Source organism: Dermacentor variabilis, chromosome 10, assembly GCF_050947875.1.
Source record: "Dermacentor variabilis isolate Ectoservices chromosome 10, ASM5094787v1, whole genome shotgun sequence".
Lineage (NCBI taxonomy): Eukaryota > Metazoa > Arthropoda > Arachnida > Ixodida > Ixodidae > Dermacentor > Dermacentor variabilis.
This window is the reverse complement of record NC_134577.1, coordinates 61274262-61290397: the sequence shown is the minus strand read 5'-3', so window position 1 is coordinate 61290397 and position 16136 is coordinate 61274262. Positions and strand designations below refer to the sequence as shown.

Sequence of the window (16136 nt, the reverse complement as noted above, 5' to 3'; positions counted from 1 at the left end):
TGTTGTAGAAATACAGCTCGTACAACTCATGAGAAAACGGAAAAGTGTTGAGGCCACAATATGCTTAACTTCATTGGCTCCGTATTTTCGCCATCGTTGCACTGTTTTTCCGCAACGACTTTGTACGACTTGATGTAACGATCTGCATTCAGTACAGAAAATGCATAATGGTTTTGCGCGAGACCTGTTGATCTGTCCAGCTCTGTGTGCTTCCGGCGTTGTCCAAGTTTCCGCTTTGCCGTATGAAGCCGCGGACGATGCGGAAGCACGTGTACGCGGTTTGCGTCACTAGTGATGTTTGACACTCTCGAAAGCCTATCCTTTCGGGACGAATATTATTCGCGCCAAGCGTCCAGTTATGACGCCTGCAAAGCGTGCTGACAAAGGAGGCACCAGCGGTTTGAGATCGACGCCTTTGTCTAAGCGTAGGAAGGAGTCCATCGTACTGCAAGTGAACAGCGAAGTTCTCTCAGATACAACTAAGGACAGACTGAAAGCCGCCTTTGCGGAGAAAAAGGCGGGTCATTTCGGTAAGCTGGCCCTCGACCTTACGGCTTTCGCTGCAGCGTTACATGAGCGGATTCTTACACAACTGCATCGCAGGAACAGCGGCTGAGCTGATCACGGATCCTTTCAATGTTTGCCTCCTGCACAACTTGCTAGAGGACAAAGGTAGCGTCGACAGCTTGAAAAACGAGCTGTTTGACATCGAGTTCCACACCAAGGACAACGACCTCTACAAGTTCCACCAGGTAAATTCTTTTCGTAATTTCAAGTGGACCACTTGCCGCCCGTGCATTTGCCGACATTGCGCTTTGGTTTCGGTTTGCAGTCGGATGACCTGCAAAACTTTGACACGCCGTACATACACGCTTTCAGGTAAAACATGCTCTTTCGTACGGCCGTTTCCCGCCGTGATATTGTCATTGTCCAGCCGCTACTAAAAAGGCGTCGTTTGTGTTGGAAAACTCAGAAAATGCCTGGAGGAAACGCTGGCGCCATGGCTCCGTGATGTTACGGGAATTCCGTTAGATGGCACCATCAGCCTAACCTGTTCCAAGTACTCTTACACGGGTAGGTGAAGAAGTGCTTGCTTGTAGATGGGCCACCAATGGTATGACAGTTGCCTTATGGCATTTTCCCACTTTTCCTTTTGTGCGTACAGACGTGCTGCTGTGCCACGACGATGAGTTGGAAGGCCGACGGATAGCGTTCATCCTCTATCTGTCCCCTGGTTGGACTTCTGAAGATGGAGGGGCCTTGGACTTGTTTGACACTGACAGCAATGGGCAGCCAAGGGACGTTGTTCGCTCAATATTACCCAGGTTTGTGGACAGCATGGATTCGCCATTTCTTTGTACGTACCATATTCCAAGGTCAAACAATTCTGATTCCAAAACGAATTTCTGGCAAGTAATATTGTCCCACGGTTAAGAAAACTTGTCATGCCTAAATAGCATTAAGGCGATGAAAGTTCAACTTCGTTATGTCTTTCCTACATATGCTTGTGATTGCTAGTGGCCACACAATTCAACAAGCAGACTTGTCTTCGTCCGAACCCTAGCCCCTTCACAAAGGCACGGCCACTTGTCAAAACATTGGCTACAAGCTCGAACTTGCTTCATTTGGCCAGCGTCAATCACTTAAAATCTTCCTGTGGCCTAGCTTAACGTCTTGACAGACAGTGAAACAAAAGTAGAGAGGACAGAGAGTGAGCAGACCACTGAACTTCCAACAATTTATTTCATTTTCAGAAAGCGCTGTTATATATGCATGTCAAAGTGAAGCATGACAGCCATGTGCGGAACGCAGTCTTTGAGAATCTGACTTTGTGAAACTGCACTTACAGATTCGGAAGTCTGTTATGGCATTCAGTTCTTAATCATGAGACACGAAAAAAAAAAGAACTGTACCTTATCAACATTTAGCTGCTTTGCAGCTCTGAAGCACCTTTAGTAAGGGTCAGAGAGGCAGATTTATTAGTGTCACTGAAAGGTCTTGGCGAGACAGTTGCCTGATTGCCCCACATAAGAAGCTACGGAAAGGAGAAATTGGGCGAGGAACCAGTGCCTCAGAGTCGGAGAAACCCGCATCTTTGTTCTTTTGGATCTGCATGGACTGTGTGTCATTGTGTACTGCAGGTTCAACAGTTTTGCTTTCTTCGAGGTCAGCCCTGTCTCGTTTCACCAAGTGGCGGAAGTGCTGAGTGAAGACAAAGTGAGGCTGTCTGTTGGTGGATGGTTCCACGGACCTCCCATAAGTAGGCCAGAGCCCTACATGGAGCCGCTGCTTGAGCGGCTGTCATGGTGCCACATTGAGGTATGCATTTGAGCTTTAAAATTGTGTGGTTTTACATGCCGAAACCATGATGTGATTATGAGACACGCTGTAATGAGGTACTCCGGAATAATTTGGACCACCTGGTGTTCCTCAATGTGCACTTAAATCCAAGTCCACAGGTGTTTTCGCATTTCGCCCCCATCGAAATACGGCCGCCGTAGCCAGAATTTGGTCCCACGACCTCGTGCTCAGCAGCCCAACACCATAGCCACTAAGCAACCATGGCGGGTTGCATTTCAGTTTTAATGAGGAGGAATATTTATTTATGTTGTGTTAATAAATTACACTCCCGGAACAGCAATGTGTCCCCTCTTGCTGTAAGAGCACACCTGCCAACTCTTCTGAATTTTTCAAGAACTTTACAACTCTGAGCTTGTTTGACTTTTGTTTGACTTATTGAGTGAACCAAGGTGTGGCCTAGATTGGACCCACAAGTACAAAACATTTGACGTGTAGACGAATTGCTGAGGTTCCACGGGTTCACAGTAATAATGTTGTGAGTACTGTTAATTCCTCATAGTGATGATGGATGCAAATGAATATTCAGAAGGCTTGAACAGAGTTTTGGTTGAGGTCTCAGATTATACTCTTGGGAGTCTGATTCCGAAAGGGCACCATGGGGTTACTACTTGCTTTGAGCTAGTTCATTCAGACGAGTACTTGAAGCACGCGAAATAAGCAACAGCGAAGTTTCTAAAAAAGTAAACATTATCAGTGGTGCAACAACTGCACCAGTTGGACTCAATTGTGCCAAGAGAGTCTTCTGTGCCATTCTGCTCCATAACAGCATTTTAGTAGAAAATTGGGCCAAGCCAGTACCAAATAAGCATTAAGAACGAAAACCTTGTTCCTTCCATGCTGCATCGCCAGTAATAATGAAACGAAAACCTAAACCGTGATGTCATCGCCATTCTGTAGGTCAATGGAGTAGTCATAGCCACAGGGTATTGCTGATGCCATCAGTCCTCCGTTTGCTGTATTTGCTCTTTTGTTGCATTTCTTTGGAGGAGCTGTTTCAATGTATTGCCGCTGTGTGGTCATGTTGTTTGCTCCTTGTGTGCTGCAATTCTGTGTTCTACATACTAGTTGGGCATGGTGGAGCTTGCTCAAGAAGGCTGTTGGATCAGAAAGAAGCCTCGGATGAGGTCCCATTGCACTTTGCTCATTGTAGTCGCTGACAGTGCCACTTTAGAAGCACGTACTTGTAATATGCATACTCACCCGATGGCCCATAACTTGGTATTACTGGGGACCTTCCTTGCAACCCTGCATGATTCGAAAAGCAGGTCCCATGGTTTGAGTTTGAACTGCATTCACCCGATCCAAGGCAGTTATGCAAGATAAATTTTGTACATCAGATGTAAAGAAAATTCTGTAATTTAACTGTCAAGTCTTCACTGTAACTTCAATTCATATATCTACATATATATATATATTTTTTTTTCTTTTCTTGCTTGCTTAAGACACAGGAAAGGCGCAAATCCCTGTTGCAAGTTGAAATGGTTGAGCAGCTTTATACCGTGATATAGGAATAGAGGAAGCCATTCATTAAAAATTAATGAAGCTAGTTTGGTAATCTTTAAACTGAACGCTGTGTTGAAGCGCATAAAGCCAGCTCCATGATGTTTATTAGCTATTTCAGTTAATAATAAGACCATATCGTGTCTAGATGAACATTCAACACTGCACCAAAAGTGCTTATTGTTGCGCCATATTAGCTTTTAGCTTGCGCCGGCACTGATTATCTAAAAAACAATGATTTCCTTGTCAGTCTATCTTTTCTGTTTCGACTTGCTGCTGCTTGTCTGCTTCATCCAAAAGTTAATCATTGTTAATGAACTGCCTAGGTATCCCGCGAAAGGTTTGCACTCAGGCCTAGGGCATACATTAAAATAATGTGCATGTGACCCCCCCCCCCCCTCTCCTAGTGTTGTCCCCAGGGGATTTTTATGATTTGTAAAGTTCACAGGTTGACCTGAATGGGGTAGGAGGCCTGGTGGGCTGGAAAAGAATTTGCCTCCTGCAGGTTAATGGAGCTTGAGGTCATGCATGAACAAAATTAATAAGTTCCTTAGCGCTGATGTTACGAGACAGTGAAACTGAAATTGGGAACAAAATAAAACCCAAACTGGTGTGTTCCGAGCCGAGCCTTATTCCCTGACCGAGGATGTCTGAATTGTATCGCCAGGAGGACCTGCTACGAGCCTGGATCAGCCCCACCTACCTGGCAGACAGTGTTGCCAAGCAGGTCCGAGAGCAGTTCAAGAGCAACTCGGAGATCCACCTCCAGGAATTCTTGCAGGCAAGTGATGCTTGAGTCACCCTTCACAATCACTTCCCCATTGCATCCAGCCAAAAATTTTTTCTCTGGTCATAATGTGGTCATGCAGTCCAACTGCCCATAACAAGCTGTGAGACACTATTTGTTGTAAATATATATGTAGCAATTTTTTAACGCTGATATTAGTGAGAAAATATTTAGATTTTCTTTGTTATATCTGATAATTTGTTATTTGCTCATGTCATAATGTTGTGGTTTAACTGCACTGTATTTCGGCGCAAACACTAAGCATCTTTTGTGTGTGTGCTTCTTTTTAGACTTAGAAATCCAATTTTTAGATATCTTATCTGGAAAACAGGGCAATTCTGTTCATGAAATTACTTGAAGAGACTGGTATTATGTAATTTGAAGTAGTAGCTTAGCGCGAATAAAACCACGGACACAAGGAAGACAGACAAGTACAAGCGCTTGTCCTTGTCTGTCTTCCTTGTGTCCATGGTTTTATTTGCGCTAAGCTACTACTTCAAATATGGACGACCAACTAGCCCAACAGTCAACTCTTCTGGTATTATGTAAGTTCATACATAATTGCAACAAGCAAGCTACCTAGCAAAATGTGAATAACAAATTTGGAGGACGCTTAAGCATTGCCTAAGAGTGGAATGCGATAGCATTCAAAGATCCCTGACTGCTTCTCACGCTTTCCGGCAACTGCAGCTTATGTAACAGTAATGTTTACCGGGAAATGCTCGTCGCAAACACTATGCACGAAGGTGGGCTTTCAGGTAGAAATGCGGCCTCTTGCGTGGGCCGCGATGCGGCAGAGGCGAGCGCCACCTGGAAGTGTTTCAGAGAAATGGGCACGCTGCTCCATGGACTCTGAGGTATTCATCCACCGGCGCGCACAAATGGCGGATGCCGTGTCCAGTCTATGAATGGTAGAAACGCTGGAAAAGGGGTTTGTTTGAGTTTGAAAAGAGGTTTGAGTTTGAGCATAACAGAATTATGTTTTCTCGTATATTCAAATTACAATCCAACGCCATCATGTCTGTAGGTTGTGTGTAAATTGTACTTTACAATTGTTCTGCGTATTTTAGCTTGAGAAATACAATTAGTTTAGTAACTTCTTTCCGTCACATGGAGGGCCTGGGTATGGGTGGTATGAAAATTTTTCGCACGAATGGCGTCCGACGCTGGGTGCCGGACGCTGATGCCAACACCGGATTTTCTCCGACACGGGGACCTTAACACTATTGCGTTAAAAATATCAGATCATTGTAGGGAACACATTGCTATTTATGAATTGAGGCGGCGAGTTTTCAAGGCATGTAGACTTGAAATGAGTTTTAAAACTACCGTCAATTTCGTAATAAGTGCGCTCAAACTTGAGGCAAAACATATGCTTGTCTCACTAAACTTAACAAAGCACTTTTTGCAGCGAAGCTGTCTATGTCTACCCTCCGGAAAAATCATAGCAGGGAACAGAATACACCTTGCGGCAAAGCCAACTTTCTTGTGAATGCTCTGTAGCTCTCAATCTAATGTAGGTATCTTCGAAAAAATTATACTGAAATGGGCCGTTAAGACAACTCTATCATTACAGCGAGTTTCATTTACTTTTCGTAATCACGTAGTTCACAGTGAAATTCTAAATAGTATGGAGTTCTTGCGTGCTGTCAGTACATGGTCTTCTACGAGAAGGGAACGGACAGCCCCATGTTGGTCCGCTGGAATAAAACTGTAGCCCTTACAAGTTTCATTCAGTTAACTAACTAGGAAGCATGCTGAATTGCAAATTACAAACAAACGTGTTTTGTTTCGTGCACTCCTTTGGACTGTGCCTCGGTCAATGCATAACGTCGCTTGCATCGAGGCTCGGTTTAGCAGACACCTGCGTCTAAACAGCACTCCATTGCAACAGCTGCATTTTTAAAGCGAAATCGTGAAAGAGCCATTGGTGGTGTATCACAGCAACCACAAGACCTTCATCACTTGCGTGACAAGATAAAGCTAAAATGAAAAGAAAAGAGACAAGACAACAAATTATTGTGTATTTCTTTGTACTTTGCATAAATGACGTATGCATAATTATATGTATAGTTACACACCGACAAAACTATATACCAACATAATTTATAGCACCGTAGCAGCTTCGCTGGTCAGCTACCTGCACAGGATAGAATGGTTCCTCAATTTTTTTAAATGGCTCCTCATCAGGTTCCATCAGTAATTATGATCATATACTGGCTGTCCCATTAACTATTGCCAGGACTGAAAGCTTTAATGAACGGCCCTCACTGTTTACTTATAGATGTTGTTCACAGTAGCAACAAGTTTTTGTTTGTTATTTGTTTGTTAATTAGCACTAATACTTATTTAATTATGTTTATTAGATACTTTTTGTTGAACTTCCCTAAATAATAAGTTCTCAATACAAAAGTTGTGGAGGATGTTTAGAAATGATGACCAATAACTGTGTTGACACAACCGAAGTCTTGCAGACTCTTTTTTTTTTTTACCATCGGAAAAGGAAAGCCCAGGAAATTTTGAAGATACGACGTCACACTGTGCCCTGCTTTGGCTTTCCTGCCATCCTTAGTCCTCTGTTGGCCAAGCACTCTGAAATGCAAAACCTGTGTGGTGTGACGCAAGACATCTCAAGTTATGTTCAGAGCACAGTTCCGAATTTAACAAAAAGTTTACATTATACTAGTCGTGCAGTTGTTTTCATTATTCTCCTTGGACCACTTGTAAAATTCGGTTGTGCTCACTGAACCATTGCAATGCCTTCAGGAAGACAAGTGCAAGGAATTGGAGGAGGCACTTTCTGACCCCACCATCTTCTGGAACCAGCAAGGCCCGCCCAATCGCCGGTAAGAGTGTGTTGCCATTTTGCCAATCACACCTCCATATTCAATGCATGAGGTTAGGGGTTGTGTTCTTCTTTCTGCTAACCTCTCGTTTCTCTTTCTGCACTTCGGTGCTTTGCGCCACAGTCGTGCCATGAGATTGAGGGTGTTCGAACGGCAAGCTTTTTCTAATCAAGTCGAATACTTTAGAAAAATGGCCCCGAAATGTTGAATCGAATCGTTACGCAAAAAAGAGGTAAGGCGTGCAGACAGGACACAAGAGTAGAGAAGTGGACAACACGAACACCGTCAGAGAACTAAAAATGAAGCTTAGAACGACAGAAAGTTGAGCTAGTTGCTAAGGTAAGCTGGTAAGCTAGTTACCAACTAGCTCAACTTTCTGTCGTTCTAAGCTTGAATCGAATACCAGATACTTCTAATTCCTAAACAATATGAAATGTAAGTAAAAAACAAAAATCTGGAACAAAGCAAAGGTTCTGTGGAACCTGCTTGGCAACAAAAGGCTCATCTATGCTGTTTGAAACATCTGATGCCATTATCAACTGGATTTCAGTTCAACTGAGAACCTTGCAAATGATAAAAATAAAAATAAAGGTTATCATAGATCTGGTGCACCGTGGCAGTGATAGTAATGAAACAAAAAACTGCTCATCACCTCATGCACGTAGTAGAGTGGAAGTCAAGCATTCATGTAATGAACATAGATATAGAGAATTATAGGATATAACAAAGTAAATATAAAAGATTTCTCACCAGTATCAGCATGTAAGAAATATCTGTTTATAATAACTATTGGATATAGTGTAGGTGTTTTTGTATCTGATGTAACTTCATTTTAAATAGGTTCACTTGTATTGCTCTTTGAAAAAGCTATTGGCAATGCAGCGCTGCCCATCATATTAAAGAAATCCAAGCATTGTGAGATTGGCCAAATGATAAATTGCTTTGCTTATAAGTAGAGACAGAAAATTCATAGGCTGCCTGAGGTGGTCATGCTTACTTAAGGACTGCAAACGGTTGTTCGTAAGTTATCTCCTCTACGTGGTTACTCAAGAACTGGAGCGTCTTCAAGACCAGTTTATCCCGCAGCAGAATATTTGAAAGTGTCTCTGACTTGCTTAAGCCTTTGTCTCTGCAGACGGTAAGAACTGTTGTTGTCCCACATAGTACTCAAATGTAGTGCATATTCAACAACTTCAGGCAGTGAATTCTCTAATCGAATACGAACAAAATTTCAAGGACTAACGTTTTATTCTTTTTTGAAATTTCTAAAAGTGGCACACCACTGCACAAAATAGTGTTGAACCATGTCAGTGTCGCCAACATTATGCTATGCGTGCCTTGCTGTTTCCCTGGCTTTGTCTGCTGTCGTGCAGTGTTTGACCATCTTGGTGGGGGCCCCCGTGCGGCTTTACAGGTGGATGTTGAAGTACCCCACGCCAATGGCGCCCGTGGTGGAAGAGTGCCTTCGGGTGTTCCGGTCAGAGGCCATGTTTCTTATCCTTTCGAACCTGACGGGCTTGAAGCTGCATCCACTGTCCGCTCTCGCGGATAGCAGCTCAAGTTCGGAGGATGAGGGAGGATCGGACAGTACCGAGCAGCCCGACCGCAAGTCCTCCAGCTGTACGCAGGTCATCCGCAAGTGGAGCCACGGCATGTACACCCTGGCCCACGACCACGACCGGAGCTCGGACGAGTGCGCGCTTGACGTGGTCCTCTACCTCAACTGCAGAGGTGACTGGCATCTCGCGTTGCGGAGCAAGAGCCGAGAGACGCAGAAATGTTGTGCCGAATTCACCATCTCGTCAGATTTGATTGGCTCACTGGGTGGCTGTGCCTTCTCTGATTGGCTGAAAACGCCAACATGGTGGAATTTGGGAATGTCTGCTATAGCTACCCCAAAAAGAATGCAAAAGAGAGTTTGGGAAGGTTGTTTTGGAGTGGGATGGTTGTTCTGAAGATCCATGACCTATTTGGTTCGTTCCTAGAACTACATCATGTGCCCAAGCTTTGGTTTCCCGATTGGCTGGCATTTGAGTGGTCGCCACTCATAACAGCTATTAATGTAATAATGAGACGATTGGCACAATGATACTTGAGAGAAACCAAAAGTGAAGTACAAGAACTAGAGATAGACAGAGGGTACAATCCACAAGTTCTTTTGGGCTTCACTTGCAGTATGCCATATCAAAAAGGCCGAATTTGTACCCTTCTCAACTTAAGAGAAGTTTTTTTTACTACTATCCCTGCTTCAAGTGACCACCGACCTTTTGTATACATTTAAAGAACCTCGTTCATACATTTTCGAAAAAAAACGTGAGAAAAGACACCCTAACCGGGAAAACGTACAATCCAAAGTAACAAAAAATTTGACAGATTCAACTATTGTTGACATCTACATAATGCGCATTGTTGTGTGGATTGTTGCAGCATGAGACACCTACGCGCGTCAAGCTGGCGGTGCTCCAGCTGCCCGAAACGCGTTTTGTTGTTTTCCTATTGCGTAGTATTTTAAAGGACGACGGGAAACTGAAGCAAAATCAAGCTGGTGGGCGACGTCGGACACCACCGAAGCGAAATGTTATGCCCACATCACGCCGTTTACAGCAGGGAACGGCGGCGCGTTTGGATTATCGCCTACTAAATGCGGCAGAGTCGCGTGTCTCTGAATAAGGGAAAACTCTCGCATATTCGAACTCCTGGTACCACGTAGCAATTATACTGAAAAAAAGATATGTCCCACTCTCACGAACTGCCCTTTAGACAAACCCGATCCGAACACCGAAGTCTGATGTGTTGCTAGCCACTGCAACAACGCGCACAGAGACAATTTAGCCATTTAGCTTTGCGCGATGCGTTACGCTCAAAACGCATACACTGCCTCTCCATGGAACCAGGGTAGAGTGCTGCACGAGCAGCATTTTAGGATTCTGTAAGTGCGTGCCCTGCTTCAACAGATCAGCATATTAATTACACAGCAAAGAATTGGGCTTTTAAGGCATTCCACATTGCCAACAAATGACCAGTGCTAAATCCTGTCACGTCATTTGATGGACACGTAGTCCACAGGGCACGCCATTGTGACAGTCTTTCTCTGCATTCCCAGCTCTAATTGGCCGCACTCGCTCAGTGATCCGTAGTTCCTGAGACGGCACTTCCAGAAATTCATTCGCCTTGGTGATTCGGTACAGTTGCCAACAGATAATTTCGACAGCTTCGAGGAAATTGCAAACACTTCACGGCGTGCCACTCGAGAATTCAAACTTTGTCCCGCTCCGCCTGCACGACCACACGCCAATTCGGCCACGAAGTTCACCGAGTTTAGCCGAAAATCGAGACTTTGATACATTGCCAGTGCCTCTTCAAAACTGAAAGTAACGGTCCACCTAGTCACATGGTCGATTCATTTGTATGCAAATCTACCTAAACCACTGCACAAGTCAATCGAAGCTGCTAAGTGTGCTACATTGTGAAGGGCTACGTTTGCGGCCACTCTTATTCTGTGGGAAGGCTTGGTAAGCCAGAAAATATGCAAAGATGAAAGGTAGGTGGCGACACCGCCTTAAGGTTTCCGCACCAGCTTCCCATGATATCATAGATTTTGACAACGTCCACTCGCACTCAGTAACTTTTTTATTGGTAAAGATGGATTACACTGTATTCTAAAAACCCAAGGACTGAACTTGGCAAGTTTCAAGAACTTTTACTGAGCCACAACATCCTAAATACGAAAAATATTCGGCACAAAAATATCTCGGCACAAAATTTTAAAAATGAAACATTGATCCTCATTTTCTTATCAAATAACTTATTACCGCAAAATTTGTGAAAATAGAAGTGAAGAATGTTTTGTCAGGCAAAACTCATTCATTGTTTCTATTTAGTGTCCCTTTAAAACCACTGAGCACTAAAAACAACAGCAGCTATTTAATAGAACGCTCAGTTGTTAGTGCGCCTATGTAGTTGTCCCGTGTCATCTTCCTTTGTCCGTCATTTTATTTGTCACCTTCGTCGTACTAATCCCTTTAAGAGGAAAGGTGGGCCAGCGGCCGATGCTAGGTGAATTCAAGAGGTTCAAGTAGGGTGATGACAAAACAGATGTTTCGGCTAGAACTTGGAAATATTAATTCCTCTGTTGATATACATAAAGGAATAGCAAAGGAAGGCTTCATTTGAACGCACACATTCACGTTCTTTCTAGGTGCAAGGTGTTATCACAATAAAACATGATGTTTAAAACAGGGTGTCGAACCAAACCCGAACCAGGAACCATACCCGAACTGCTATTTTGTGGAACTGAACCCAAACACAAACTGATATTTTTGGAACGTGCCTGAACCCAAACCAAACCTGAACTGAAAAAATAACAATGTTTACCGGTTCGGCATAGAACGGTTCAAGCATATAAGGCAACAGTGGCTGTGCACTAGTTTGCACGATTGTTCAAATAACTATTTCTTCAAACGGTGCATCCTACTAGCACATTGTTATGACTCACGAGTTGCATTGTGCGAGAATAGGGATAGGCTATGGGTATGTGCTGGTAATTATGGCCAGCTCGGCATAGACACTTGCACTTCTGAAGTCAGCCATGCCAGGGGCTCCACAGGCTCCACAGAGTCTCTCCACAGGGGCTCCACAGTTTCAGGGGCTCCACAGAGTCTCTTATTTCTGGTTATGCTCCCGATTCAGCTGTTATGTCAACTTGTTACTAAATCTAGAGAAATGCTGTGAGCGGACAAGACTTCGAGGAAGAAATATCAATAAGTTCAGCTGCATGACTTATTCTAACCATAACACTGCGGTCACTAATGAATGCCATCACCTTCTCGGTGAGTGGTAACTACGGCTGCGAACTGCACACAAAATCTGGTTTTGTTATGTGCCATGATTGAGCGCACGTTTGGTGCTTAGCCAAGCAGGGTACAATGCTCTTCAAGTTGTAGAAATTATTCGTGGGGCACGACATGCACGCTTTTGACTTCTTTGTCCGGCCCTAGGCAGCGCAAGACTACGGACCACATGCAGATGCGCAAGAAAGGTTGACACATAGTTCAGCACAAACTGTCCTTGTTCATTGTTCAGAAACATCAAGTGTCCTCACCTGCTTCTATGAAAAGGAGAAAACTGAGCTAAATGTCAAATGCTGGCTTCTTCATTTGCTGCAGACTATAAGTTTGAAGTTGTAATTTATGCAATACAATGTAAATTCGCACCGTCTTCAACATCACATATTACATGTCACAGTTTGCTTACCACCAGTCTTGCAGTAAAACCAGAAGCAAGATGAAAATTAACTGACGTCACTACTGTTAAAGTAACGTGTATGGAACCTGCGCAGAGTTCACGCTGATGCAGGGACTCTCACTAGTTACCTCTGTCTTTAACATGTACATGAAAATTCCCCGGTATCTGTGTAATCAATTTGCAAATTTCTGCCTCCTCTCCATGAAGCTTGCACATGATGTGCGATACAGACAAGTCGATAGTACTAAGCAGCATATTGCCATGGGGCAGGATAAAATGGGCTGAGCTGAACCAGTTTGTGAACTGTTCCAAATTTTTAGTTCTCCGAACCAGAACTGCACCAGAATGAAATCAGACCACATTGAACCCGAACCCAACTGGTATTTTTTTCGATTCGACACCGTGGTTGAAAGACCCTTGGAAAAAAAGTAGTTTGCATATTATATACTGATTTGTGCTAAGACACATGTTTCCATGTGGCCTCATTGTCAGGACACCAGAGAACCAATTATGTTGCAGGCTCGTGAAATGCTTTAATGTACTGCACCAACTTTGTAGACAGCTGTTTAAGATGAGAAGTTAGGTTAGGTTAGGTGACTTCGTAGGCTCTCAACATGTGTGCATGCACTGCAAAAGCTTTGCAGAATATTAGAGGTTACGTTGGATTAGACGGCTTTGTAGGTTCTCAACATGTCCGCATGTACTCCAAAGACTTTGTAAATGGCATTACAGGTTAGGTTAGGTGTGTTGATACAGCAGCTTGCTGAAAAGCTTGTGCTGTGGGATTATGATATGTGTTTGCAATTGAAACTCCGCCATTAGTTGAAACACCTTTTGACTTCGCCTTTTTTATGGGAAGCTGTGCATGCTAATGAGTTCTCCTAAAGAAATTAGTGCTCTGGGGGAGTCGACGAAGCGAAGTACATGCTAGAACTTTAGAAGAGGGCAGTGCTGTATTTGTGACAATATAAGTATCCGATTATGGGATGACATGTAATTACAAGTGCATGCAATGCTTGTTTTCTGTTGCTGGTAGCTGTTGTCACTGCTCCTTTGTGCAGACCCTTGTGAGTAGTTAACTTGTTGTGGCTGGCTAGTTATCCTGGCTGATTATCTATGGTTGTTAGCAATACCTGTGTCACGTGGGGCACCTTTGATTGCAATTGGCTCCTTTACGCAAACTGCAGAGGGGAGCAAACCAAAATTGAGAAATTCGATTCCCATTGGGCTCGGTTGCAACCAAAAGGGCCCTCACAGCCTTTGTCTGCGGTAAACACATCCTCTTGGTGACACATCTATAGTAATGGTTCCTTTTCTTTGTGTGCTTCTTTCAGAGTGGAAACCAGAATATGGTGGTTTTACAACGTACATAGTGAAAGGCGAAGACGAAGACGTAAGTTTCTAAAGTATATTACGATATTAATAATATAACAATGTTGTCGTATCTATTGTTACTACAGTTAAACCTTGATATAATCAAGTATTTAACTTTTTGTCCATAGAACACCATGCATTTATAACCTCAATGTAACCAAATGTGTTTATACACAATTTCAACAAATGAAATTTCACTGCCACCGTGAACGTATACCGAGACAATAAATGGAAACTTCCGTGGACGCAGATTGTCGAACAGTTGAATTGCAAGCAGTTGATAGCACACCGTTCGACCGCCGAAGCAGAGCATCGTCATGTTTTGTATAAAGTCCAAGTGCAGTAAGATCTTAGCCCTCTCTGTGCACTGTATGGTTTGGGTACTTGTGAAAGTATGCGAGGGTGAGCCGAGAAGGATGGGAGGGATAGTGGCTTGACGAGCGCCGTCTTCCCGTGTGAGCAAAGGGAAAGGGGGCGGGAGCCAGCTCAGTAACACAATCAAGCGCGAGAGGGAGAAGTGGGTGAGGGTAGGTGGGCGTCCGTCTCCCTTTTTATTGCAACCGTGGCTGAGTGTATATAGTGCGCCCTTGTCTTTAGAGGTAATCTGCCATGTGTGCGTGCCGAGATGGCTTGGCATCATATGCGCCATCTTCCCGCTTGTTTTAGTGCTGGAGATTCCGTAATCTCAAGTTTCGAAGGCACGTTGAAGGGAGAGGAAGAATAAGCATTCACTCCCCCACTGCCGGCACTTTTCGTGATAGGGTCATCCCAGTGCAGGCAAGATCAGCAGCAGGGGTGGAGCGGATGCGAAAGTGAGGCTTGCTTCGCTTCATACTGCCAATGTGAACACGTCGCCGAAGTGGCAGAAAATCGTATATTTTGTCGCCGACTCTGAGATTCTACAAAATGAAGTTTTTTCTCATTGATGTTAACCTTTTTTAGATTGCCTGATACTTCGGAATATTTTACGGCCTCTTCCGTGCAAGAAAAATCCATTGCAGACTGCACTTATCTGCATAAAAAGGTCGAATTTTAATACAGAAGAAATTACTGATTTTTAACAAATTAGTTATATCAAGGTTTAGCTGTATTGCTTTGACAATGAACTAAAACATAGCTTTGCTCCGTACTATGCTCACAGAGTTGGTGGGGCCATCTTTTGGTGCAGAGCTTAACCATGGAGGACACACGGCTATTTTTGCCATGACCAACCACATTCTACTTGGCTGCTAGCGTAGCGAGTAGCCAGCAAGATAATTGTTATTGTCTAGTTTCCTTTGTTTTCATTTTTCTTTCCCCAATGAGAACACCCACGTAATAAGAACATTTGTAACGTGTTGTGCAAGCTTGAAGTCTGGGTTCGACTCCTGGACACAGCGGTCGCATTTATACGAGCGTGGAACTCCAAGACGCTTGTGTACTGTGCATTCGGTGCATGAATAACCCCGGGTGGTCGAAATTATCCAGAGTCCCCCACAACAACATGCCTATAATCATATTGCTACATGCTTTTTGGCTTCTGTTACCATGGAATTCGATTTCGCTGATGCATTGTGCTTGGGTAAAGTGTCGCAAGAGACTGCTACCAGTGTTGTTACTGCAGTCCTCGGTGTTTTGCAAATGTTTACGTTCAAGCTAAAACTCTTAATAAGGGCAACGGAGGGTCTCGATTTTTTTATCACGAGCACACGGAGCCAACGGACCCCTTTGTCTCCGCACCACTGATATGAACACATACGTGAGCGGGCCACCTGCTTGGTAGGATCGTGTTAAAATGACAGAAAATTTTGAATTCTGCATAGTTTGTCATCCACTTTATGTTGCTTACTTACGCAGGTGTTGACCCTGAATCCATGCCCCAATTCTTTGGCGTTGGTGTACAGGGACAAGGGACTCCTGCAGTTCGTGAAGCACGTCAACCACGAAGTGACCAAGCTGCCCAAGGAAGACCAGTGCTTTCACGACATGAAGTTTGTTTATTACGAATGATGTAATAAATTGCATTTGTTGTTGCAGTCGCGATT

At 43.8% G+C, this 16136-nt stretch overlaps 1 protein-coding gene across 1 annotated transcript; it reads left to right on the top strand.

Moving 5' to 3' along the window:
• Positions 1-211: 211 nt before the first annotated feature.
• Positions 212-16127, top strand: sud1 (Prolyl 3-hydroxylase sud1). Its single transcript, XM_075672847.1, has 11 exons — positions 212-530; positions 604-752; positions 833-879; positions 974-1074; positions 1166-1325; positions 2142-2319; positions 4529-4642; positions 7415-7494; positions 8909-9225; positions 14073-14131; positions 15949-16127. The coding sequence occupies exons 1-11, from the start codon at positions 359-361 to the stop codon at positions 16099-16101; spliced, it is 1530 nt and encodes a 509-aa protein (XP_075528962.1). The 5' UTR covers positions 212-358; the 3' UTR covers positions 16102-16127.
• The last annotated feature ends 9 nt before the right edge of the window (positions 16128-16136 follow it).